This window comes from Eurypyga helias, unplaced genomic scaffold (genome assembly GCF_000690775.1).
Source record: "Eurypyga helias isolate BGI_N326 unplaced genomic scaffold, ASM69077v1 scaffold29841, whole genome shotgun sequence".
In the NCBI taxonomy this organism is placed as follows: domain Eukaryota; kingdom Metazoa; phylum Chordata; class Aves; order Eurypygiformes; family Eurypygidae; genus Eurypyga; species Eurypyga helias.
Window position 1 is genome coordinate 1 of NW_010230640.1, and position 25,053 is coordinate 25,053.

At 50.1% G+C, this 25,053-nt stretch overlaps 1 protein-coding gene across 1 annotated transcript in view; it reads left to right on the top strand.

The window, feature by feature from the left end:
* Nucleotides 1-388: 388 nt before the first annotated feature.
* The window catches only part of CCDC108 (coiled-coil domain containing 108), a 31,762-nt gene continuing 7,097 nt past the window's right edge, over nt 389-25,053 (top strand). Inside the window, 24 exon segments of the mRNA XM_010160822.1 lie at nt 389-463; nt 787-941; nt 1,625-1,727; nt 3,157-3,323; nt 4,766-4,965; nt 5,588-5,733; nt 6,823-7,045; nt 7,369-7,634; nt 8,129-8,329; nt 8,718-9,080; nt 10,163-10,300; nt 11,200-11,445; nt 11,851-12,075; nt 12,766-12,918; nt 13,939-14,104; nt 15,043-15,171; nt 15,925-16,150; nt 16,940-17,068; nt 17,389-17,565; nt 18,246-18,283; nt 18,286-18,311; nt 22,115-22,225; nt 23,015-23,206; nt 24,081-24,239. Of these exon segments, the coding sequence (XP_010159124.1) occupies nt 389-463; nt 787-941; nt 1,625-1,727; nt 3,157-3,323; nt 4,766-4,965; nt 5,588-5,733; nt 6,823-7,045; nt 7,369-7,634; nt 8,129-8,329; nt 8,718-9,080; nt 10,163-10,300; nt 11,200-11,445; nt 11,851-12,075; nt 12,766-12,918; nt 13,939-14,104; nt 15,043-15,171; nt 15,925-16,150; nt 16,940-17,068; nt 17,389-17,565; nt 18,246-18,283; nt 18,286-18,311; nt 22,115-22,225; nt 23,015-23,206; nt 24,081-24,239 (4,014 nt within the window).

Here is a 25,053-nt window from a genome sequence, read left to right on the forward strand (position 1 = left end):
CCCCTTCTGTAGGGAACAGGACTGTGCCGCAGCCATCTATCCAGGGTTTTAGGCACAGGCAAGGCTGCTATACTGGTCTCTGTGGGACTACGGTGGGTTGGGCAGGGCTGTGCTGTGCTATAAAGGCCCAAGAAGAGCTCTGCCACAGTGGGGTGAGCTGTGAGTGAGGTGGGGGTCGTGGTCTGTGCCAAGGGGACTGCTGAGTGCAGGGCTGTGGCTAGGGCTGAACTCAGCTGGCAAAATGGGGACAGTACTGGGGGCACTGCAGGGAGCTGTGCCACCGTCAGCCGGAAGAGGCGTTGTTGGATCTCTGGGAGCACCCGGGCCTTGGCAGCAAAGGCTGCCTGGGTGCAGGCAGCGTGCATGAGGGCTCTTTCTTTTTTTTCAGATGCTTGCTCAGGCACATGGTGAGCCCTCGGGCTCTGGCTCTTTTCGGAAGCTGTGCTGCGGCTGTGTCAGGAAGGTGAGTGGTGGAGCAAAGGCTGTCACTGTCGTGGGTGGATTTACTGGCAGGGCAGCGAGAGAAGAAAACAAAAAAAACCTTTAGCCTTCCGCGTCCCTCGTTCATGACACCTTTAGTACCTGTTGTTTGGGTTGTGGCCAGGAGGTGTCCCCTTTGGACTCCTGGAGCAGGGCTTCTGGTGACGTCTGGAGCTTTGCCGCAGGGTGGCTCCTCCCGTCCTTGTGCCGGAGTCAGGATTTTAGCGTAGAGGAACAGCTGTTTTGAGTGATTTCTCCTCCCTGCCTCCCTCACAGAGTGCTTAATATCTCTTGCAACTTCCTAAGGTGTCTGCAGGAAAGGCAAAGAAGAAGAAAGGCGTGTTCTGGGGCATTGAGGTGGCTGAAACACTCAGGTGGCGTGGCTGGGAACTCGGAAAAGAGATGATTAAACATCTGATCTTGAAAAATGTTCATGAGAAAACCCAGAGGCTGAGCTACAGGTGCGTGGGAAGTTTCTTTCTCCGTAGTACTCCACACTCTCATTGCATCTTCATCCCACTTGTGTATCAGTCACATTAGCACCTTCCCTCAGGCTCACCTGCCCCTCTCCCCTGGGGTTGTGTGCTGGAGACAGCACGCGGGCCCTTACGCAGCAGGACAGAAACCTGCTAATTCAGAAGCACAGCTCTTGTTCCTGGCACAAGTATTTTAAATGAAATGCCTTTTTTTTTTTTTTATAATTCTGTTTTGCTGATACTTCTGTCTGTGAGGCATTTCCAGTCTAGTGAGATTTTAATTGTGGATGTATGCCAGCCAGTCACTAGTGTGTCCTAAAACCATTGCTCACAGAAGTCCCACTGGATGTTGAGCCACTCCAGCACGCCCTGTGACCTTCCTTGCTCTAGAACTCAAAAGGTTCTGCCCAATGTGTTTTACATGTGCTGTGTGGCCTGGGAATGTTAAATGCTGCTCAGGGAAAGGGTAGGTGGTACTTCGAGCTGGCAATGGGTTTTCAGGACACCTGGGCCCTGGTTTCTGCTGATTTGCTAGCAAGGTACCCTTGGGGTCAGGTGTGCAATGTGCTTCTAATGATGGGGGTTTGATTCTTTATTCTCTTTTCTGCTAACTTAACAATAGCTGTATGCCCTCAGACAAAACCTCTTGTCTTGATTTCATTATCTAGATGTCCTTCCACGCGATTCTTCTTCACGGTTTTCCCACAGCCGATCACTCTGAGCCCTGGTATGTCCTTAACTCTGCCCGTCGTTTTCCGGCCCACCGAAAAGGTAAAGTGGCAACATGAAAACTGCTCTTAGTACTCAGGCTGGCTTCCAGGGAGGCAGTGGACCTCTGCCTCTCTTGTCCTTGCTGGTTTGTTTTCACAAATGAATTGGCCCTTATGGATGGGTCTAGCACAGAAAAGACTGGGCAGTGTGACCTTCCTGCTGTCCCCACATCTTCATCACCTGAAGGAGCCCTAACCCCTCACTTCTCAGCAGAGTGGGCAGGTAGTTATGAGAGGGATCCTCACAAGAAGTATTCCCAGTTTTTCATGTGCTGCTTCTGGCTGTGAAATCAGTAAGATAAAGTGCTTGAATGGTCCACATCTGGTTTGATCCCAGGGAACCTCAGCTGGGAAGTTTTAGTGCAGAACCTTGAGTGAAGAGACTTGCTTTGCTTTCTTACAGGCGGCCTCAAAGCCTGTACATTAAAGGGCTACTGATTTTCTGAAAGGGGTATGTCAAGGGTTTCCCTTCTTTTGGACAGGGTGGGTTTCTCTAAGCTTTAATTTTAACAGCAACAGGGTTTTTTACCCAGCCCCTTTTCTTGATTTTCAGCTCGTTCCTCATGTCTGTCTTGGCTCTGAGTGTTCTCTCTGGCTCTTGTCCACAGCTGTATGTCTTTGATGTGTATCTCAGTCCTAGCCGTAGAGCGTGATCATTGGGCGGATTCCCAGTACCCTGCTCTCTCAGTGTCATTGTTTTCTGATGACTGTTCAGTGTTCCCTTTATGAATAAGCTCCTGGCCTTGTTCCATTCTCAGCAAATAATTTGTCTGCACCACATCAATTGCTGGAGCAGGCAGCTCCCTTTCTTAGAGAGGGCAAGGACTGTGTGTGCTGCAGTGCCCAAGGTCTCTCCTTACCTGTGTAAGTGGCACTCAGGAGAGGTCAGGACTGGGGAGCGCAGAAAACACGTATCTTGCAACTCCTATCTTAGCTAGTTAGCAGATGCCTTGGGGCTATTTGTACACAGCGCTGTCAACACTGCATCTTTAAGTTGTGTATTATCCACTGAGGCCTCTAGCTGACAAAGCACTTAATCAAAGACTGATGTTCCTGTGTGCATGGAGCTCAAGGAGAGGTTGTACATGCTTCAGTTAACCTGAATTGAGATCTTGAAAACACTGAGAGAATTCTATCTGCATCAAAAGAAATCAGGTGAAACAAATGTGGTCTTCAACTGCTCTCTCTGAGGGTGTTTGAGCATTCCCTGACAGATGAGGAGGATGCCTGAGCACCTTACTCACTGCCTGCCTTTCCAAGTGCCACATACGCTTTGTCATGCACTGGGGCTTTCCGGTTGCCTCTGTCACTGATGTTTTTTCCCCCGGTGCTCTCACAGAGCTGAGGGTGATGGGTGTTCATGAGTGGAGCTGCACCACCTGCAAGATGGAGCCTGTCTAACTGCTGTTTTCCCTTGTTTTTCTGTGCAGAGGGAGTACAAAGACAGCATCTGCTTTAAGAAGGCTGAGGGTGAGTTCTCTGTCACCCTGCATGCTACGCTTCCGCACCCCTGTCTGTCCTTCCCAGCTGCTGTCCAGTTGCCCGTCTGTGCTGTCCACAATGTCACAGAGACGACATTCCCTGTGCGCAACGTTGGGTGAGTGAGGCGTGGCTGGGCAGACCCTCCTTCTGTTTTGTCAGGTATTTTGCCACCTTCCTGGACTCTCTGATGAATGCAACTCGTTTTGGTTGTTATTAGATCTGCTGGCTGCCTTAACAAGCAGCAGCCTTCTGCCCTCTCTGAGGTCACAGCAGAAAAGGCAGCAGAACCGGTAGCACGGGGCAGATCTCGCTGTGGGCACGCCTTGGCACCGCACAGCTGTTTGCTTCCAGCACACGCCAAGGGCCATTCCTGCCCAGGAAATGTTGGGGACCAGCATGGTGACCCACTGGGAACATCCCACATCCACAGGAGAGGCCTGGGCTTCAAGCTAGTCAAAGGCACTCTGCCGAGTGTGGGCAGGGCGGAATGAGCTACCAGTTGGAAACATTCCAGTGGTTTTGTGACTTGATCTCTCTTCCCCCAGCACAGGAATAGGAGTTGCCGGTGCTCAGACTGACCTCTTTGATTGGAGGCAAGCAATACAGAAGCTGGAGAGTCTCTCCAGTGCCAGATCTTAAATTCATGGAGCTGCCCAAAGCAGTGGCACTATCCTGTGGCTTGGACTCATCATTTAGGAGCAAATTACGCTCTTAGTTACCCAGAACTGGCTTATTAAGTAAGAGAAGGACAGTAATTCAGTCAGTATTGTAGAAGGGAGTGCAGAGAAGAAGTTCCTAGGGAGGAAGGAGATATGCTTCCAACCATTTACAGTGAGAGCAAAATAACCTTTATTGGCTGGAAAATGGCTTGTGCTCCCCAAAGCAGTCAGCTGGTGGTAGGAGGGTGGAAAAGACAGAGGGCACGTACCTTAAGCAGAACAAGGTATCAGCCAAAAACTCTTCCAAGTGATTCATTCTCCCCTTAGAGAAGTCATTTGTGCTGACTGAGGGGTTTAGGGTGGCAGAAGATATGGATGGTAAGTAACGCACAGCTTGGAATCAATAAAATAGAAAAAGTTGATGGTATGTCAAGTTCTTTGCACAAATCGAAGAGGCAGAGGGAGTTCTGGAGAGTTGAATGAGGTATTAGGAAAACAGCTCAGTCCTCTCTTCTCACCTGGGTATGTAACAGAAGAACAAATGCTCGTTTGGAATCAACTAGCAGCAAATTTAGGTACAGGAAAAGCAACTACTTCATTCTGGAGCAGATTTGTTTGCTGCCACATGATGAAGCTGAGAAATTTTATGGCCACTAATAAAGTTCTTGGATGTAATAGCTGAGATTCATTAAAGTGTGAACAGAGCATTTGCAGAGACTAGAGACAAATTTCTTCCCAGAATCACATATTTGACTGGATGCATTAGGGATTCTGCCACTCGACATTGGCTGCTTCACACTCTAACTGAATAACCCTTTGGGAAAGGTCCATCCTATGTGTGATTGCACAGGCAGAAAAGGATCCGTTCATCTACTTAAAACGTGTCTCCGTTTCCTAGTGATCTGGTTGCTGTGTTTGCCTGGGAGACGCCAAGCCCTTTCTACATGATTCCCGACTGCGGCATGCTGAACCCAGGGGCTGAGTGCACGGTCAAGGTGATCTTCCAGCCCAAGGTGGCTGTGATGTATGATGTGGCAGCAACATGCTGGTTTGGAGATGAAGAGAAGCAAAAGAAGACTATCCAGCTAAAAGCCCTGGGTGAGTCTTGCTTGCATTTAACGCTCAAAGAAGTGTGTATCATCCCTAGCTGTGGAATAGCATTGCACAGGAATACATGGAACAGCTGTGCTCTGAGGCTGTGCTCCAGTTGGCTCAACTCACTGATGGGCAAGTGAAGTCTGTGGTTTGAAAGAGAACTGGGAATCTCTCTAATATACTACCATAAATTTGGAAGTGTGATCTGAAGAGACAGTAGTGTCTGTCATGCCCTGTGGCATGGTTTGGCCAAACTCACATTTCCGGAGCCTGCTTGAGAGAGGGGAAGAAATGAGATGAGTTTGTTGGCACAATGTGAAAACCTCCAGAAACTCCTGGTCTTGTCTTCACTCTGTCTCTCCTGATGCAAGCTAGAGTAGCTAATGGTTTCATTAGCCAGTCCTTGCCTGAAGTGCCTTATATGGTCACTGACAAACAAAAGATATGACTCTGAGTTTAGTAAATTAGGGCTGGAAGGGGGCTTGTTTGGTTCAAAACATGGCCAACTTTGAAGGTAGATTCAACATCGATTACCTGAGGTTGTTCAGAGGTTTGTCCGGTTGAATAACCAAGGATGGAGATTCCATTTCTTTTCCTTAACACAGTATATTATTCCCTTTAACAGCCAAATACCCTTATCTGCGGGTGAGTGTGACAGGGGAAGAGTGTGAAGGCATACAGCCTGGGAAGTTTCAGGATGTGCTGTGCTTTGGATCGGTGCCTGTGGGGACAACAGTGGAGAAGAGAGTAGAAATCTTCAACTTGTCAGTGGTATGTGGAGAGGGAGACTACTTGTGAGAAGCTGCTGCGCTGGCATGTTTCCCTGGGGCACGTGGTCTTGAGCATCTCCCTTAATGCTGTGAAGATAACACAAGCAGGAGTGTGAAAAAACCCCTACCGACCAGGCCATTCACCCTTGCCCCCTGCCTTCCAGCTACAGTGCTAGCAACTCATCCATTTGCAGCACGGTGTGGCTGTTCCCACCTGCTTCCTGCCATGCTTGGTCCAGATCAGGCAGCCACTGTTGTCCTTCACATCCCGCAGCTCTCCTGCTGGCCCTGGACAAGCCCATCAGTCCTGCCTGGCAGTTGCAGCATTCTCAAATTGGCGTGCGTGCATCCCAGGCAGCTGATGGATCTTCTGCTGTCCTGCAACTTGGAGAATTGCTCTCAAAGTCCAGCGGGCTGCGTTTCAGCACCTGGTTCTCTGTGCCAGCTCAGCCCATCCCAGCCCAGTTAAAAGTTGGATGTACTCAGAGGTTGCTGATATGGGTGAAGGAGCATTTGCTCCTCCACAGGCTCTGAAACCTGGGAGTGGCAAAGACCTGCTTGTTTATTGTGCTGTTGTTGTTCACACTGCAGTGGTGGTCAGCATCCCCAGGAAAGGATCAGGACCTTCTTGAAGGGGCTTGAGGAAAGTGTCAGAACACCAATCTTTTTTTTTTGTTGTTTTGTTGTTGTTAAAATCCCCAGACTAGGTGGAACTGTGGATGGAGAAAAATAACTTGCCTGCCTGCCTGTCCTCCTGGTCACAGCAGTCACTTAGGCGACTTTGGCCCTCGGAGACACCTTGAGCCATCCTCCCCCTACCAGGAGGAACACTTCAGCCCCAGAGATCACCAGGACGTTCTGCTGCAGCTCCCTGACTTCTGAGCATACGGTGTGAGCTTGCTGCCACGGCAGTGCCTCAGCAGCACATGGTTGCAGAGATCTGCACAGCATTGCTGGGCTGCAGTAGCTGTGGTGTTCTCAGTGGTGTTCAGCTCTGCTGAAAACTGCAGTTCCTCACGGATCAGTGTCCAGCATTCAGAGCTCTCCCAGCTCCCATTGCCTCCTTTGTTAACCTCTTTCCTGCTTGCAGGTTGATGCACCATGTAGGATAGAAAGAGCAAAAGATCCTCTGCGTCAAGGTGATGTTTTCTCCTGTGATCTGTCCCACGGTGTCGTCCCTGCCAAAGGGAAGCTGGTCTTGTGCATACGGTTCCAGCCTCAGACAGTGGGAGAGCACAGTACCGACTATTTCACTGTTGTGTCTGCTGGGTGCCTCCTGCACACCGTCCTGAAGGTGGTTGGCTCCTGTAAAGGTACCAGAGTGAAAGCCTTCCCTGTTTCTCCCTGTCGTCTTAGCACTGTAGGGGAAGGACTGGGGACTGTCACAGCCCTCGGGTGTAGACTTACCTTCTGCTGGGATCCAGGCAGTCTTCCATGCACCATTTGGAGGTTAGACTTTCTTGAGACAGACGTGAGACTGTTGGGAGTGAATATCCAGCTGTTTGCTAGGACTGGTGGTTTGCTGATGAGGTGATTCTGGTTTGGAAAGGTCAGCTAAGTAGAGCAGTGGCTTGTGACATGTTGACAGGAACAGCTATGATGGGTCCAGAACCTGTCTTGTGTGTTGTTGTGCTAGGTCCTTTGGTGTCCCTGCACCAATATTCCGTGGACTTTGACTGGATCAACCTTGGGGAAAGTTTGATGAAGGTACTGAAAATCAGCAACATCTCAGATGTCCCAGCCTACTACCAGTTTGATATTGATGGCAGAGGGAGCGTCTTCTCCTTGGATCGTCCCTGTGGAGTCTTGGAGGGTGCGACAACACTAGCGCTGAAGGTGACCTTTCGACCTACTCACCCCATCAGCTATCACCGCAGAGTGGCGTGCCTTGTCCACCATCAGGTACGAGAGGCAAAGGGCGGTTTCAGCTCTGCAGTAGCTCAGGGGGCTCTTCCCATGGAACCTACCAGGGCTGGCCTCTCTCACGTAGTCACCCCCAGAAATCTCTTCCCATAGCATTTCCACTGATACCTGTCCTGGCCTCTTGCTGAGCAGAATCCCCATGGCGCAGGTTCCTACCAGCAGCAGAGGGCTGATGCAGGCAGTCAGTAATGCCTATGGGTGTGGTGAGGGGCATCCTCAGTGCCTCCTGTCCATTCAGGTCTCTGAGTTAAACTGAGCTGCCCAGCTGTGCACTGGGCACCTTCAACTTCCACTTCAGTTTCAAGAAAGTTCTTGGATGACACCAAGACATAAAGTAAATGGTAGTCTGGCATTGCAGGTGCTAAAGCTTTCCCAGGCACCGTTTTGGAGAGGGGGTACTAGGATGGTCTATCTCTCAAAGCAATCGCAGAAGGACAATTTATTTCCTATAATCCTTTCTGGTGTTTTCCCAGGAACCCATGTATGTGGACTTCTTTGGTACCTGCCATTCGGACGTAGCTAAGCCAGCCATCCTGCAGGCAAAACACCTTTCCTGGTACAGAACCAACATGGTGAGGGGACTGACCTTCTACCCCCCTGATATCCTGAGTGTGATGCTGAAGGATGGGAAGTTGCAGATGGATGAAAATGGAGCCCTCATGCTGCTGCCTGAGGTATGAGCTGCACTTCCTGGAATCCAAGATACTCCCATGCTGTTCTCTGTTGGGCTTCTGTTGCACAGGCCAGGCAGATACAGAAGAACTTGCAGGTGCCAGACTGATTGCTTTAGTATCTCTGCTGTTAATGCTCCTGGCACGCACCAACACTATTTGCATTGGTTGGGTCTTGCCCAAGCTCAGCCACTTTCTGGCTTTAACTCAGTCACGGGATATTTTTGCTTCATGCAGCTTCAGGTGGAGGCCTGGCGTACAAACAAGAGTTCCTAGAAGCCTAGACTTGGAGATGCCCTGGGAACTGTTACTGAAGTGCATCTTGCATGTCCTCTTACTTGTGAAGAGGTGCCCTTTCCCCTGCTCACACTGATGTGTTCCTATCCTGTAGATCCCTCAGGACAAGCCTCCCAAGGAATACTCTGAAGCCAGCTCTATGACTGAATATTTCTACGATGGTGTAAGCTGCGACCTGGCCTTGTTTCCCCCTCATGTTAGTGTCAGCCCCAGGGAGTATGATTTTGGTTGCTGGGTGCCACTCCGCAAGGTAGAGCCACTTCCTCTCTGTGTGACCAACCACACCAAAGGGAAGATCACTGTTGCCTGGACTCTGAGCCACGGCAGTGCCTTCCGAGTGAGCCCTGAGATCTGCGACATCCCACCGCTGAAGTCTTCAGCCTTCCGCGTCCTTTTTCAGCCCACTCAGCTCAACAGTCTCTACGCAGCGGAGCTGGAAGGTTTTGCCTTCTACAAGGTTAGTAGGAATTACTAGGACCGGTTTCCAGAGAGGGCCTGGCAAGAGACTGCAGGCTGAAGGCTTCTGGGGGAGTTAAAATCCAAATGGAACCTTTTATTTTGGGTTTGGCAAACGGGCATCTTTGCTAACTCCTTTGGCCACTGTTTTGATACACTTGTGGGTTAAAATTTCTTTCACCTGTGTCCTGGCAGAGGTAAATCAGCAAAGCAAGCCACAGCTCATGCATATAGACAGTTACTCTTGCTCTTACCCCAGTGCCTGTGAAGTATGTGCACCCCACTGAAAGAGGAATTACTGCACTATAGTGTAGATGGGAGCCTGCACAAGGATGGCTTTGGCCTGGGTGGTGGGCAGTAACTTGGCTTTGGTGTCTGGTCCTCCACAAGTAAAGCTACTGAGGGCACTGTACATCACTGCAGCCTCTCCTCCCACGTGACGTGGGATTCACATCACACAGGGCTGCAATTGCAGGAGTTTTAGCGCCCGGAAACTTCCTGGTAGGTGAGAGAGCTCTTCGTTGTTGATTACTCTTCTTGCATTTTTTCCCCTTCTAAGCCAGTGTGGAGGATGCCTGGGGGTAACCTTAGAGGCAGGAGTTTCTTAGGTTCAGATAAAGAGTAGATTGTTATTTCCAGTGATGCCCTATTAAGTGCTAACTTTAGCATTCACAGGTATCCCAAACTGCACTAGTGTCTGTAGACCCACTCTCCTTCCCTGAGGCAACTCCTGTGGCATCACAGAATAGCTTCAACAGGTCCTTCTGCTTGAAAGTCACTCAGTGGTCTTCTGGGCCTGAAATGTAGATATTTGGGAAAGCAGCTCTCATGTTCCTCATCCAGCACTGGTCAGTCATTCTTCCCTGAAAAAGTCAATTCCTCAGCCCAGGGGATGTCACTGAGGCATCCAGGTGATCCTGCTCTGGCAGGGGGGTCGGACTTGATGATCTCTAGAGGTCCCTTCCAACCCCTACCACCCTGTGACTCTGTGAAACAAGCTGCTGCTTGTGATGGGCCATGCCCTTGAGGGCACCTTGACACGCTCCCTTCCCACACACTGTCTTGCCCCTTGGGTGCCTGCAGGTGCTGAGACACTACAGCAACATAGAGGAAGATGCCACCATCTGTCCTTCCTGGTGCCTGACCGTCAGGCTGAGAGCACACACGTATGAAGCAGAACGGGAGCACTTCATCCCACAGTACATCCTGGATGTCCCCAAGGTGTGTAACTGGTTGATATTTGGATCTTTCCAGAGATGCTCAGTGGTTACCTCTGAAGTCTTTACCTTGTCTCCCATTGCACCATCCTGAGATGTGACTTAGGTGGTTTCTGATGGTGGGAAGACTCCTGCTTGGGTACAGAGGTAGGATGTTCTTTGTCCTGCGTTAGTTTCCCAAACTCCACTGTGTCAGGTTGCACCAAGAATCTCATTAGCTCTGAGAGGAAAACTCTTGAGATCACCTTCCTCTCTAAGTGGACATAGGCATTGACAAGGGTGCTTAGTCCCCTCTTAGGAGCCTCAGACATGCTGCACGGACTTAGGCAGATAGAAGGGCAGCACACAGAATCCACACTTAAGGAAGAAAAGTAGTTGCAAGGTAGAGTGGAAGTTTCCCTGGCTTTTCCTGTTGTTTCTGTAAGAAAGTATTGTTCCTGTGAGGTTAAGTGAGGCCTGACCCTAGGAAGTAGGAGTAGTCTTGAGAACCTCTTATAAAATCTTAGCTCGTTCAGGACAAGCAGCCTGTATTTGATATGCATAGCTGGAGCAAATTCCAGCTTGCTGGAATCCTTAGTCTAGGAGGTGACGATCCATGCAGAGACTGCAGGCCCCAGCAAGCAGCTCGCTTGTTGGATGAACAGAAAGCGTTGCATAAGCAAAGTAGCTTCACTGATCCTGTAAATCTAGGAAAGATCCGTGTCGCTATGGGAAGGGGAAAGACCATAATTTATATACCCTTGGGAGATTTCCTTTCTTCCCTTGAAGAGAAGCAGTTACAAAGTTTTCCACAGACTCAGAACAGTGCTTGTGGGAACCTGGAATTCAGCGATGTGAAAGATTTATCTTCAAGCTAGTTTTCTAAATGCAGTGCAAACAACTCTTCTTGTTTGTCTCCACCAGACCTTTCCTCCTGTGGCTCCTCACACTGATACCTACTGCAGTATGCTGCTCCTGAACACGGGCACCTCACTGATAACCTTCAGTGTGAACCAAGGGGCTTGTCCCTCTGTTTTGCTCAAGCCCCGCTCGGGACACATCGTTCCAGGAGGCCACCAGATTTTCTTTCTCTCCACTCGCCCAGTTAACACAGTCACGCAGCAGCACGTCCTGCCTTTGCAGCTCAACTCTTGTCCTGGATACACCAAGGTAGGGAGAGGAAGTAGAGGGTGGTGAGAAGGGTTTGTTCCCTTGTGTTCTTCTCTTTTCACAGTGACTTGCACTATGACCCCTGTTATATCTCCTACTGGTTAGTTTGGAGTTCTCTCTTTAGAAAAAGGAATGAAGTAACATTTAAGGTGGGGTCAGCACTGCAGATAGAAGGTGCTTGTGGTGCCAGACATTCTGTACTCCTTGTTCTCTTCTGTTTCCATCTCCTGGAATGCACTATCCTAGACCCAGGCCCGCTTTGACAGCAGAACCTGGAGTCCTCACCCTCCTTCTTCAGATCCAGTGTTTTCTTGCTTCTCTCTTGGAAGGAGCAACAACTTTTTAAGGTCCAGGGGTAGATGAGACTTCTAGCTAATGTCTGTTACTTTTCCTTTAACTCCACAGGAGATTGCTCTCCAGAGTTGTGGGGAATCCCTTCTTTTGCTCCTGGAAGGTGATGGAAATCTATACTTCAAGCCTGCCTATATAGGTACCTCGTCTACACGAATGTACACCATAAAAAACTGCACAAGGCTACCCATGGTTTTCACGTGGAAGATCCATCAGTCTGACAGCAAGATCCTGTCTGTCAGCCCCGCTGCAGGGATCCTCCAGCCCTGTGAAGCCATGGTAAGTTCACGTTCTACCACAGTTGTGTTTTGCCCTCGTCAATACAGCTGTGGAGCGTCTAGAACAGAAATGTGAGGGGTGCCAGTCATGTGGTCGTTAATGCCAAAGTTGGAGAATACCGGTTGGTGTCTTGGCTTGGGTTGGTAGCCAGCATCTGCAGCCATGCTGGTTCTCATGATGTGGATTTGCCCAAACATGATGACATCCTACTTGGCTACAGGACCAAGTGGGTCTTAAACAGGCTCCAGAGAACAATACGCTGGGTGGGATTGGGCGTTAACACAGCAGCAACTTTGTCGTGCACCAGGAGATGTCAACAGACAGAGGACAACTGAGGGCATGAGAGGGTTTATGCTGCTCTTCTGTTCTACCAGCTGTAAATTCAGGTTCTAAACTGCTACTGTATTCTCTGAGTGCTTTTTGAGGGTAGTGAGGACTAGCATATCTCCATGGCCCGGCTTTGAATATGGGAAGGTGCAACTGAACCTCTGAACACCCAACAAATTGAATGTCCACGATGAACCTTTGACGCAGCAGAGACGGTGGAGGATTGAAGTGGGAGTGTCTCCAGGGTTGCCTGACCGGCTTGTTGGAGGAAGGGGCTGTGCACTGAATGCAGCCCTTGGAGGTACAGGCTTGGCTTGACTCTGGAGCTCCTGGGAGCGCTCTCCTTCCCTCTTGTGATTTCAGGCGCAGGTGTGGACTTTTACTCCTGACAAAGAGACCAAGTATCTGCTGCGAGCGGTGGTGTTGGTGAAGAGGAAAAACCCAGACCCTGTGTCGCCCGAAAGTGCCCGTTATGCCTTGCGAATTGTTGGAGAGGGGGCGCTGGGCACCATCAGGGTAAGGAACTGGGGCCCACTGGGCAGTAGGAGGGATACTAGGGTGGAATAGGGGTCTGGGGCTTCCCCTTTTTGCATAGTCTGTACTGGAGACAACCAATAAAGGGTTACAGATAAATTCCCAGACATTGCTTCTGGTGGAAATGACAGATCTGATTCTGGCAGCCTAATGGCAACAGCATGATATAAATATCCTGCCTGAATCCTCTGAGATCACCCTCAAATCCTCTGTTCCAGACTGAACTGAGTAAGCCATTTGGTTCCTTGGGACTCGCAGCTCCCTCCTCTCATTCTGCCTGCTCTCCTCCCTTTGTTCTGATAGTCCCATTTCTAAATGTAGTGGACCAGAGGGTTAAAGTTGTGTGGACACAATGCAGATTTCCTCCTATTATCTGCAGGTCTGTGCAGACAACTTCATTTTCAGCCATGTTTCTTAAGGAATCAGAGCTAATAAAATACTTTAAGTCATCATCACTCACAGGCTGGTTTGGGTTGGAAGGGACCTTAAAGACCATCCAGTTCCAATCCCCCTGCCATGGGCAGGGACACCTTCCGCTAGACCAGGTTGCTCCAAGCCCTGTTCAACCTGGCCTTGAACACTTCAGTCATGTTGGATGGGGGGGTAGAAAGGTCTTGGAGGTATGTAGTCACTACAGGTTGTCCACGAATGGATGACTAGCCTTAAGAGAGGGGGGCTCTTAATGCAGTCATGGAAAGACCGACAGAGCTCAGCCCCTGTGCCAAGTGCCAGCTAGTGTCCTCACAGCCCCGAATGCGCTGCATCTTACCCAGGAAGCAGCCCAGATACAGTAGGAGAAAACATTTGGAGAACAGATTGAGCCCCTTGCAGCCCTGTTGGAACGTCTCCCAGGGCATGCCGAGTCCTACACAAAGCAGGGAGCCCTTTGCACTGTGCTGTGCGTGCCAAGGGATCAGCACATGGAGAGATAAGTGGTGGCTGTACTCAACTGCCACACTTGACGTGTAACAGTGACCTTTGCACGGCGGGTTTGAATTCCAGGCACAAAAGGAGCACCTGGACCTTGGAAATGTTGTGGTTGGTGACCTGCAGAGCTGCAGTGTTGTACTGCTAAATGATGGGATCTGTTCTCTGAAGTACATCCTCGGTGTGGAACAACTGATCACCGGACCTTGTGACCCCGAGGAGGTCCGCAGCGATCCTCTGGGTACTGTAAGGGAATTAGCTTGGCATGGGGCCTTGGCCTTCTCCTCTTTCTGCAAAACTGTTCTAGTGTGAACCTGGAGGCTAGGATGCCAGCTGGCTATCTTGCATCTGTTCCCTTAAGTGCCTTAAGATACCCATGTTGGGGTATCTTAAGATACTGCTTGGGGCCTACAAGGAAGCTGGGGGGGAACTTTTTACAAGGGCCTGTAGTGACAGGACAAGGGGTAACGGGTTTAAACTGAAAGTGAGGAGGTTTAGATTGGATACCAGGAAGAAGTTCTCCCCGGAGAGGGTGGTGAGACACTGGCACAGGTTGCCCAGAGATGTTGTGGGTGCCCCATCCCTGGATGTCTTCAAGGCCAGGCTGGATAAGGCTTTGAGCAACCTGGTCTAGTGGAAGGTGTCCCTGCCCATGGCAGGGGGGGTGGAACTAGATGATCTCTAAGGTCCCTTCCAACCCAAACCATTCTGTGATTCTGTGATTTGATGTTTTATGTGATGGAACTAGGCTTGAGAGGATGTGAGACAACTTCAAGTGTGGGTACCACTTGTGCTATGCAAGTGGTAGAAACATTTAATTGTCATGTTAGATTTGCCAAATCTTTCCCTGGAAACATAAGTAGATGCAGAGAAGGGAGTTTAACAGAGGAGCTTTCCAGAAGTAATGTGGAGCGCAATCCTTAGCTGCCTTTCTAGAGGACCTCCCTTGGGAAGTTCCCTGCTCTTTGCCTGCCAGAGGCCGCGTTAGGTACTCCCAGTGAGCAGCCTGCACTCGTAGGCTGGGAAACCCAACTTCAACACCTGAAACTGGTCCTAATGATTAGTCACGGGGGAGCAGTGGCTGGAGTGCCGGTAGGCTTGGGTAGCTGTGTGCTGAACACCTGTGGTGTAAGAACGAGCAGTGATGCCAAGAGCTCGTATCCCTCTTTTCTCCTACAGCTTTAGAGCTGGAACACTGCAGAGGGACAATCCCCGCGAGGTCAAAAGCTTTTGTCCGAATGACAGTGAGGCCAGCCCGCCGGCTGCATTACACCTGGTCAATCAAATATGCTATTTGCACCCCCACAGGTGAGAGCTGGGTATTTTGGGAAAATCATTCTCTCCAAACCAAGTCGACTGTGCCATAACAGGCTGAGCTGCAGTTCCCAGCGGATGAGTCCTGCCTGAAGAAATCCCAAGCTGAGCAACAGAGCCAGATCCTGTGCTCTCTCCTTTCTCCTGCACCTTGTGTCTCATGGCTTAATTATATCTGACTCCAAAGACAGGGAGAGCTCCAAGTTTCCTACTGCTGTGGTCACAAAGTTCCCTGCTTCTCTGCGCGATCATGGCCTTTTACGGTGTCCTTAAACACATTCTGGGAGCTTCATGCAACCACTCCGATGCAGCTGGGGTCTGTTTTGCAGATCTGGATTGATCTCTGTATGAGAAAGAATGCAGTTGACTAGAAAAGGCATAGAGAGGGGCAACAGGGGTGTTCAGAGGTGGGGAACGGTGATTGTACAAGAAGAGACTAGTTAGACAAGGAGTTTCTAGCTTGGAAAGTGGAGAATGGCAATGCCACGTGAGTGGTAGGGAGAAGACAAGGTATAAACAACTGTTTATATCTTAAAAGCACAACATTCATAGTCTTGGTGACTTCTAAATGCAGAAGTCAAGGTACAACTAGAAGTCAGTGGTTAGAGGCTTTCAGAAGCTGCCAAAGAAAAGACTGTTTGGAAGCCCTTTCTTTGGTCTGGGTAGAGCCTGTCTCCACTTTGCTGTCACTGACAGCTGCCCCTTAATGGTGGATGACGACTTTTTGGTGTTTCTCTCTCTCCCAAGCTACCGATCTTGTGAGCACAAAGGAGAAGCAGCAGCCCCTCTGCTCCATCGTAGCAACCGGCGTCTACCCAACTCTCTCCATCACAGATGCCTGTTCGGCAGGCAGCGCCAGCGGTATCGGCAAGTTGCACCTCTGGAGGCTCTTTTCCTTGGACAAACTGAATGAATACTTGGAGCGAGACCCGACTCCCAGTGAACTCACCTACAGAGTTCCCACGCAGCACAGGTGAGACAAGGAGGTGGCTCAGAGGATCTGCCAGTCCCTCGCATGGGTCAGAGATGCTGTGGCTGTTGGCTTGTGTTGCAGCAAACTGTCATTCCATCCTAGCCCCAGCAGGCAGTTCCTCGCCTCTGCTCCTCTGCCTACCCTCGCTAGAGTGGAGCGGCAGAAACGAAGAATAATGTAATTGCAAGGGATCTCTGGTCCAACTTCTTGCTCAAACTGGGGACAACTAGATCAGGTTGCTCAGGGCCTTGTCCAGTTCAGTGCTGACTATCTCCAAGGATGAGGAAACCACAGCTTGTCTGAGCACCTGATTCCCGAGTTTGACCACGTTCATGGTAAAAACCTTTTTCCTAGTATCTGATAGGAATATCTTGTGCTGCAACTTGTGCAGTTGCCATCCCTGACCCTTCCTTTGTAAAGCTGAACAAACCCAGGTCTCTCAGTTGCTCCTTGTAAGTAATGTGCTGCAGCCCTCAACCATCTTGATGGCCCTCCACTGGACCTGCTCCAGTTTGTCCGTGACTTCCTTGTACTGGGAAGCCAAAAAGGCCTCAGCTAGGCAGGACTCTCATGCCACTCATGCTCATCTGGCACATACAAACATTGTTTTGAGAAAATCAAAAGTCCTGCCTTATGTGCAGTATCCTTTCTCCTAAAAGGGCCAAGAACATAAGGTCAGAGAAGAATTGCAAGGAAGAGAGCCAGTGTAGAATGACACTTTACCCAGTTATGTGCCACCAACCCTTCTTCCTGTCTCAATTTAATCTCTTCCTTCTCTCCGGTGACCAGCACGTGCTTGATCCCTCCAGTGTACACCCCTCTCCTCCTGGATTTTGACTTTGGAGCTGCTCCAATAGGCTCAGAGCCTAGCCTTGTGATGCTCCTGCTGGGAAACAAGGGTGTGGTGCCTGTGGAGTGGTAAGTGGTACTTGCTGGAGCTCAGCCTTCTTCTGGGGATCTGTCTGAGGATATGGAAAGGCTCTGAGGGGCCATGTGAGGTTTGCAAATTGATAGGGTGGCTCCTGTAGGTGCAGCTTGTGTTGTGCAGCTGCAACTGAGATCTCTTGGTGGGTCTGGGTGGGGAAGCACACAAGGAGTGGCAGAGAGTTCTGCAGATGAGACTTGGTGGAGTGTGATGTGTCCACCAGCTGGGCTAAGCCTGGTGGGACTGAATATACTGGCCACGGCCCCTGGGAGGTTTTGTGTCCCCTTTGCTGACCAGCTCACTGGTTCCCTAGGGCCTTCCTCTTTCCTTCTGATCAGAAGATGGACATGGAGCACTGGGCAGAGGATGCTGAGTTTAGCCCCCATGAGCTGCACCAGATGAGAATTCAGGATAACCAGCTCTTCAGTGTTTCTCCAAAATCAGGGAAACTTCTTCCAGGACAGGAAGAATCTGTCCAGCTTTCACACAGGTGACAGCAACTACCTGTACTTCAGAGCCTCGTGCTGTGTGCCAGGACAGCACATGCCATCGGTGTCTCCTGTGTTTCCATGCTGGCTCCTTTCCCTTCACATGCCCCTTGCCCAGCAGAGATTGGGCAAGTAAAAATTCCCTGAGCGTGTCCAGTTTCCAGACCCCCACAACCCTTGTCTTCCTCAGGGGGATGTTGTTAATGTCCTTTAATAGTGCAGTGCAAAAGGCATGTAGTGTGCCATGCTGGGCACTGCCTTGACCTGACAGCTGAGGGGACGGACAAGGTGCTGCACTTCCTGTGGTTTTGATTATACAGTGATGCTCTCGGTTTTGTCACCAACAGCAGCTGCTAGCTCTTGTGTGCCTGTGGAGGGTACAAAGAAAGCTGAATACCTCCCCTTTCACAGCAGACCCGGTCTGAGAAGTTCTGGCATTTCAAATGGTGTTGGCCTAGAAACTTGGGTCCTGAAATTGGCATTTGACTAAAATCAACATTGCATCACTCATTCCCACCCAAACACAACTCTCTCACTCTCTCTCTCTCAGTGGCCCTTACACAACAGCAGCTCTTTAGCTGGGAAATGAATTGTCTCTAATGTACTGTGTGACCCTGATTCTATCACCCTGGGCCCAAGGTTGGTTTCTAACATTTTCCTCTCTCTCCTCTTGCGCTGCTAGACATGACTTTGTTGGCACCGATCACCTCCCTGTCCTGCTGAGGTTTCCTATGGCCATGAGATTCTGGTAAGGCAGCAGGTATACCTGTTTGCAGAACAGCAGTCGGTAGGAACTGAATTTACAAGGTGTTTTCCCCAGAAGCTGCATGTTGTGCAGGGGCTGTGGCTTCCCCTGGAATCTGTGCTGGCCGGGCAGCACCACAGGGCCAAGCAGAGACAGAAAACCAGCATCCTGACAAATCCGTGGTTCCAGAACCGTGTGATGTGGCACTGCACTGGCTAACTGGCCCTTGGGTGTAGAATCTGCTGGTTTCCCCAGCCAGAGGATATATTTTTTTTAATTGTTATTATTAACCTTTTTATTGGTGGTGTTAATGCAGAATTGCTTCCTCCTCCAAGACATCTCCAAGGCCAAAACTGTCCTCCTGGGTTTTACAGTCCCTGCGTGCTTTCCACGCTCAAGTGTATCTCATGGACAGGATTTCTGTGCTCGCTTCCCCACATTTCATCTACCTCACTGTGAGTTCTTCCATGCAGTGGTGTTGGAGTTCAGCTCTGCAGCCCATCAAACTTCTCTCATAGGCAGCTTTCCTTAATCTCTCCATCTCACCAGCTCTCCATGCTCTTCAAAATTCCCTGGAATGCGCTTTCCTCCAAAAGTCCCACCTGCACTGGCTGCAGTCTGGGGACGCACATGCTGGCAAAGGGTTGGCAGGGCATCCTCCAGCTCTGGAGGTATGGAGACAGCTGCTTCCCCAGGCCCAGAAGGTACTCCCTACACTCCTGGTTGGCTGTTCCCACTACAGTCCTGATGCCTTTGTCCACCCACTTATTTCTCCTTGCCAATGGTGGAGGAGATTCCTTCTCGTTCTTCCTGCTTCGCTGCTTGCTGAAGCATCCCAGAGCTGATCTATGGTGTGTTTTCCCTGAGCACTTCCTCAGGCTTGGAACTAATTTCTCTCTCTCTCCCTGTCTCAAACTGTCAGTTAGAGTCAAAGTCACCTTGTGCTCTGCCGGGCACAGCTCATCCCCAGCTGAGCCTTCCTGTCTCTGAAGTTTCCTATGAGACCATTGTGTTCACACATCTCTTTTATTTTTCTTTTCTTTCAGGACTGTTGTCAGCTGAAAATCCAACCCTTTGACCAAGCTGTTCAAACAGTGGCTTAACTGTGCCTTCCCTCAAAGCCCTTGGACTGGCTCCCTGTGCTCTGCCTGCCTAGCACAATCCTGAGAGTGGATGTGAGCGTTTCACCAGCTGGCCAGTGAGGGAACAGGCTTTGGAGCACCTATAGGGCACACATCCTCTCTTGCCACATAGCCAGTGGCTTTGGTGCCATACAGGCCACCACCCTACCTCATGCTGTCACAGCAGGCGGGGCTGACAAAGCATGGGAGGCCCTGGGGATGACCAAAGATCCGCAGATGTATTGCAGCTCTGGCAATAGGAGCTGCAGAGGTCGATCCAGAGATCTGGAGCAGTGCAGGTGGTTGCAGAGATGTACAGTGCCCATACTGAACAGCTAATATTGGGAAGCAGGAGTGGAAGAGACTCCTTCAGCAGAGAGGGCAGCTGAGGGCCTGAACAGTGTGCAGCCTTTCCTTTCAGTCCTGGCAGGAAGAGCACAGACCTGTCAGCCCTTGTGGCAGAGACCGCCCTAAGCGTGCTCACAGGCCAGGGTTGAGCAAATCCACACCTGCGAATCTGGTGAAATGTGCAGAACATTTGCTAACCTTAAGGGAAGCAAATGCCATGATGTCACCCCAAAAGCTAAGCTTTGGAAATTTGAGAATGCAACAAGAAGCAGAGGTGGAGACCCTAGGGCTGGGGTGTTGCCTGGTTATTCTGTCAAATTCCAAATTGCCTGGCTTTGGAGCTGCGATGTTAGCCAGCTGCACATCATCACATGACTTTTTTTGTGGGGTCCAAACTCACCTCTGTGGTGGCTTTACCCATGTGGGCAGATTTTGACCTCCCAATCCTCTGCTTCCCCAACGGAGCCTGCTTCCTCCTCAGGAGGACCTCGCTCTCCCTTGCTCCTTCCCCACTCAGTGGCCACCTTTCAGTCCTGAGCTGACTGGATTTACTGTGCTCTGAAGGACACAAACGGATTTCCCCTTGGCAATTTCTTCTGACTGCAGGATGAAACTTCTCTAGACTTATGCAGAAGGGAAACGAGGTCGCCTGCTGCCTGATGCTCTCTGGGGTTGTCCTTTGCCTTGCTGCTATAGCCTGCCTCTAAGAGTGCAGCTGTGACCTTGTTCTCAGAGCTCCGGGGTAGTTTGGCCAGGCAGAATCTGCAGCCCTCAGCAGTTTTTAGTAGGAAAAGCCCAGCCGGCTGCAGGTGTTGCAGGATGAGGTAGGCTGGTTCCCAGAACTCACTGGGGCGAAGGGCTGGATCCCAGTGAGCATCCCTGAGCACACAGGATGCATAAACTGGAATTGTTTGCACTTCATTTCATAGCTGCTAATTAGGTACTGTGAGCTGTTGTCAGCTGCAGCATGTGTTCTCCAGGCAGCTCTTCTCCCTGGGGAATCTGGTGTCTCTGCCCCCTCATGCTCTAAGTCGTCGCTGTGGGACAAAGTCTGGGCACTCTGGAAGGAGAACTGACTGCGGCAGGTCTTCACTGCTCTCCGCTTGTCTCCCTTTAACTGACAGTCCTCTCCCTGTCTCATCCTGTGTCTATGGAAACCCATGGCAGCTTTTCCTCGGCAGTTGTGGTCTGGTGGAATTCCAGCTGGCTTTTTGACTCAAGTGATAGAAGTGGGTGTTTCTCTCCCAGAGCTCAGGAAGGTTCCTGTCCCTTTTTCCCTTGCAGGTTGAAACTCTCAGGTCTTGTCCTCCCCCTGGTTCTGCATTGCATCTGGCTTGCTGAGGCCCTGGAGAGGCTGAATGCTCATGTAGTGCTTTGAGAAGATCCCGTGTGGGACTCCTAGCATTGTATTTCTAGCCTTCTCTCCCTCCTGCCTCTGCTTATGGAGCTGAACTGGAACAGATTATTTTGGAGAAATCAGCATTCTCTTGTTTAAGCAGCTGATACAGTGTCTCCTGCAAGTGTCTGTCCCAGGCATCCACCTGCCATTGCAAACATCCTTTCCATCTTCTGCGCACGCACTGGAGACACAGCCACGCTTCAGGCTTAGATAATTGTGAATCGCAGCAACTTAGCGCCCTGGGGCCCGTGCAGAGACGTCGCCAGCTCCCTGACGGCTTTACAGCCTCTCCTGGACAGCTCAGGGCTGCTTTGGGGTGCTCCTGCAGGAAGTCCTCCATCGTGATGTGCAGTGCCTCTGGCTTGCTTGCAGTTTTCTGGAAATGCAGAATCCTGTGTCTCTTCCTTGGGTGAAACAGCTCTCCCTGCTGGGAGTGCCTGGCGGCTGCTTTGCCAACAGGATACTGTTGATCGTTACTTGATCACTTAAAATTATCATCTGGGATCGTCTTGCAGCTTTCGGACTGTTCTTGGGGAAGGATGTCCTCCAGAGTGTCCCTTCCAAGAGAAGGCCACTACTAACCTAAAATCCTGTCTTTCCAAAGGATTTGACCATCACAGCTGTGCACTGTCCTGTGTACAGTCCAGACACATTCATTCATGGAGAATTTCCACCATATCCATACAAAGAGAAGCACCACAGCTGGTGCGTAGCAGGGAGCTGGTGCGTACCTTCTCTCTGAAAGATGCAAACCTGTCAGAGCAGATCCAAGAGTTGAGCACACTCTCCATCTTGCATCTTCCTTAGGACACAGTCCTGGTATCACCAACTTAAATTTGTAACCGTCTTTCCCTCGGCTTATAAAGCCCGTCAGCATCCTTGCATTAGGATGAGGCCCAGGCCCCGCCAGAAAGTGACTGCGTTTCTTTCCTCTGCAGCTGAACTTCAGCGGTGTGACGGTGGAACGGGACCAGGGGTACATCCATTTTGCATCCACTACGCACCTCTTCACGCCCATTGCCATTGGAACTTCCCACCCCCCCACACAGGTGAGCATCCCGGGGCCAAACCCAGCAGCAGCAGAGGGAAGGAGCTAGTGTTCCTGTGTCCCAAGGATGGGCAGTGTCCGAGGCATTTCCCAGGAAAGAGCATGGCCTCCACAGGAAAGCATCACAGCAGATCTTTGGGACTAGTCCTAGGCAGAGCTGGGAAATGGCTGCAGGGATAGCAGCAGGGAAAGTGCCTCTCACTATCTCCAGGTTGGCAGGATCCGGCATTTGCTCCAGCTGGAATGCTTATGAGGTGTCTTGGGCTGTTCTACCATTCCCTTGCATTGAATCCAAGTGAAGACTTGTGTTGCTGCTCCAAGCATTCTGGAAATAATTCCTAATTAGTTTTCTAGTAAATTAATTGAACTTCCTTAAGCACTTATTCAGCAAAAAGAGGCGGCTTTGATTCTGTTCTGCCTAATTTGCTTGGGAAATGAATGAGGCTGGATTGAATTAAGATCGCTATAATACGAGTGCTTTTGCACTTCAAGTAATCCGCTTTACAGCGATCCCTTTAGCTAATTTGTATTAATTTTCTCCTAGACTGAATTTGCAGGGCACCACTTGGAGAGGCACTGTAGTTATCAATGTACATGTGAAGTGATAAACCTTCAGCACAGTCTTCTATCGCAGCCTTGGTGATAAATCCTGGCACTATGAGGTCTTCTCATTCTTAGGAGACAAGCTGACTAATTAATTATTAATGCTTATCAGAGTCCTCTGGGGAAGTGTTAACTCGTTTGACTTGTGCACGGTATAATAAGCACTGCTCTCTCTGGTTCACTTCAGATTTATGAACTCTACAATGGCAGCTCCCTGCCTGTGACCTTTGAGGTTCAGCTGGACAACATTGTGAGGATCCAGGAGGAGAATTTTCAGCATCCTGTGTTTGTCTGCCTAACTCCTAGAGGAGAAATCTCCCCTGGCATAACAGGCCACATTGAGTGGATCTTCTCACCGCTGGAAGCCAGAACGTACTTGGTAAGACCCTCCTCATGACTGCCAGAAGCAGTTGGGCCTTTGTCTGTTGTTGTGTGCCTAAAATTCTTCCGATTTCTTACTGATGGTTGGTCCATGTCAGGCTACGGCTGAGTTGAGCTCCAGTCCTCCAAGAAGCAGAGTCTTGAGAACAAATGAGTGGCTGATGTGGTCAGGAAATTGAGCAGATAAATTGTTCTCTCACACGTTTCCTTTTCCCAAAGAGCGCTTTTTTTTCCCAGAACCAGAGTCATGCCAATATGTATTTCTCAAGTATCCAACAGTGACCGTGGGAGATAAATTTCTCTCACACATTTCTTTTTCCCAAAGAACGCTTTTTTTCCCAGAACCAGAGTCATGCCAATATGTATTTCTCAAGTATCCAACAGTGACCGTGGGTATAAACGGTATCTGATCAGATTTTTGGTTCATTGTTGGCCTCCGATAACTTCCACCAAAGAGGCTGAAGTCAGTGTCTTTTACCAATGCAGGGCACACTGCTGCAGCCCTCTGGAAACAGCCTTCCCAAAGACCTCTGTCCTAGGCTGCAGCAGGCAGAGCCAGAGCTGGAGCACTACTTACTGCCCCGCTCTGTGGTAGATGCATGGAAAAATAAATACATTGAATTCTAAAACTCCAGCTTTTGCTCCAAGAGGGAGTCCCTGCCCATCTCATACAGTAACTGGCTAACTGACTCCTTAACCAGCTTTCCTGGGTTAGAAGGAAGGTCAAGGCCAGAAAGAGGAGGAGAGGCTGGATTTCTCCTCACCCCCAGGCATGCGGTGTGTTTAGACTAGTCCATTAGCACGTACACTGGCTTCTTGCACCTTTCCCAAATATGACTGGACTTAATACTCTTACCTTTTGTCCAAGGCAGGTTGATGTTCCCATCCACATCCTGGGGGGTGAATCAGTTCTGATCACCTTTCAGGGAGTAGGCTACAATTCAAATACCGTAGGAGATACTGCCACATCCCATGAAGTTTTGCTTCCTTCAGTCTTTCCAGGTTCTACCAAGCTCACTGTGCCTGGGCAGGTAAGTCTGGGTTTGCTGATATGAGTAATATGGTTAGTCCAGAAAGGTGTGAGAGAGACTGAAATACAGAAGTGGCCCCATCTAGCAGTAGCCTGTGTTGCAGGGGAGTTCGTTACCACGAGATAGAGCAAGATATTGCCCTCCCAGCAGGTCATCTAGAGCCTAACTCATGAAAGCAGTTGTTCTGAAAGGTGCCTTCCTTCCAGCTTGCTGCTTCCGTTGCCATTAGAAACAAAAAGGGTTTAGGTTTTGTTCATTTTCTGAATTTTCTATTAAAAGTTACCTTCCATCACAGCTACCTTTCTTATTTGCAGCTAAAACACCTTTTCTTTGGTAATCTGTTCACAAAAATACTCCTGGCGTACCCCCTCAGGGCCTGGCTGCCTCCGTTTCGCAGCCAAGCGCGGGTGATGCACACGCAGACTGCAGGATGGTCATTAATTCAGGCACGTGCCGAGGAAGGTGCCGTCGCTGGCTCAGCAGGAGCTTGTTTGGCCTGGCGAGAGTTGGGCTGGCTAGAGCTGGCCTGCCAGACTGGACAGTCTGTTGTTAAACTCAGCCACAGATCCCAGCGTAGTGAAGCAGCATGAAGCAGCATCAGGGCAGGTAAAGGATCCATCCTGCGTGACAGTAGCATGCCTACCTTGGAGCCCAGCCACGAGTACATATGCTCTTTGGCTTCCAACAGGGTGATTGCATTCCTGGGTATAGCAAAGAGAAGATGATTAAAAACCTGTCTCAGGCTGCCAGGGAAGATGCCATTCCACGAGGGTCTGTTGCTGTAACCAAGTCATGAGCTTCTCTAATGATCAGT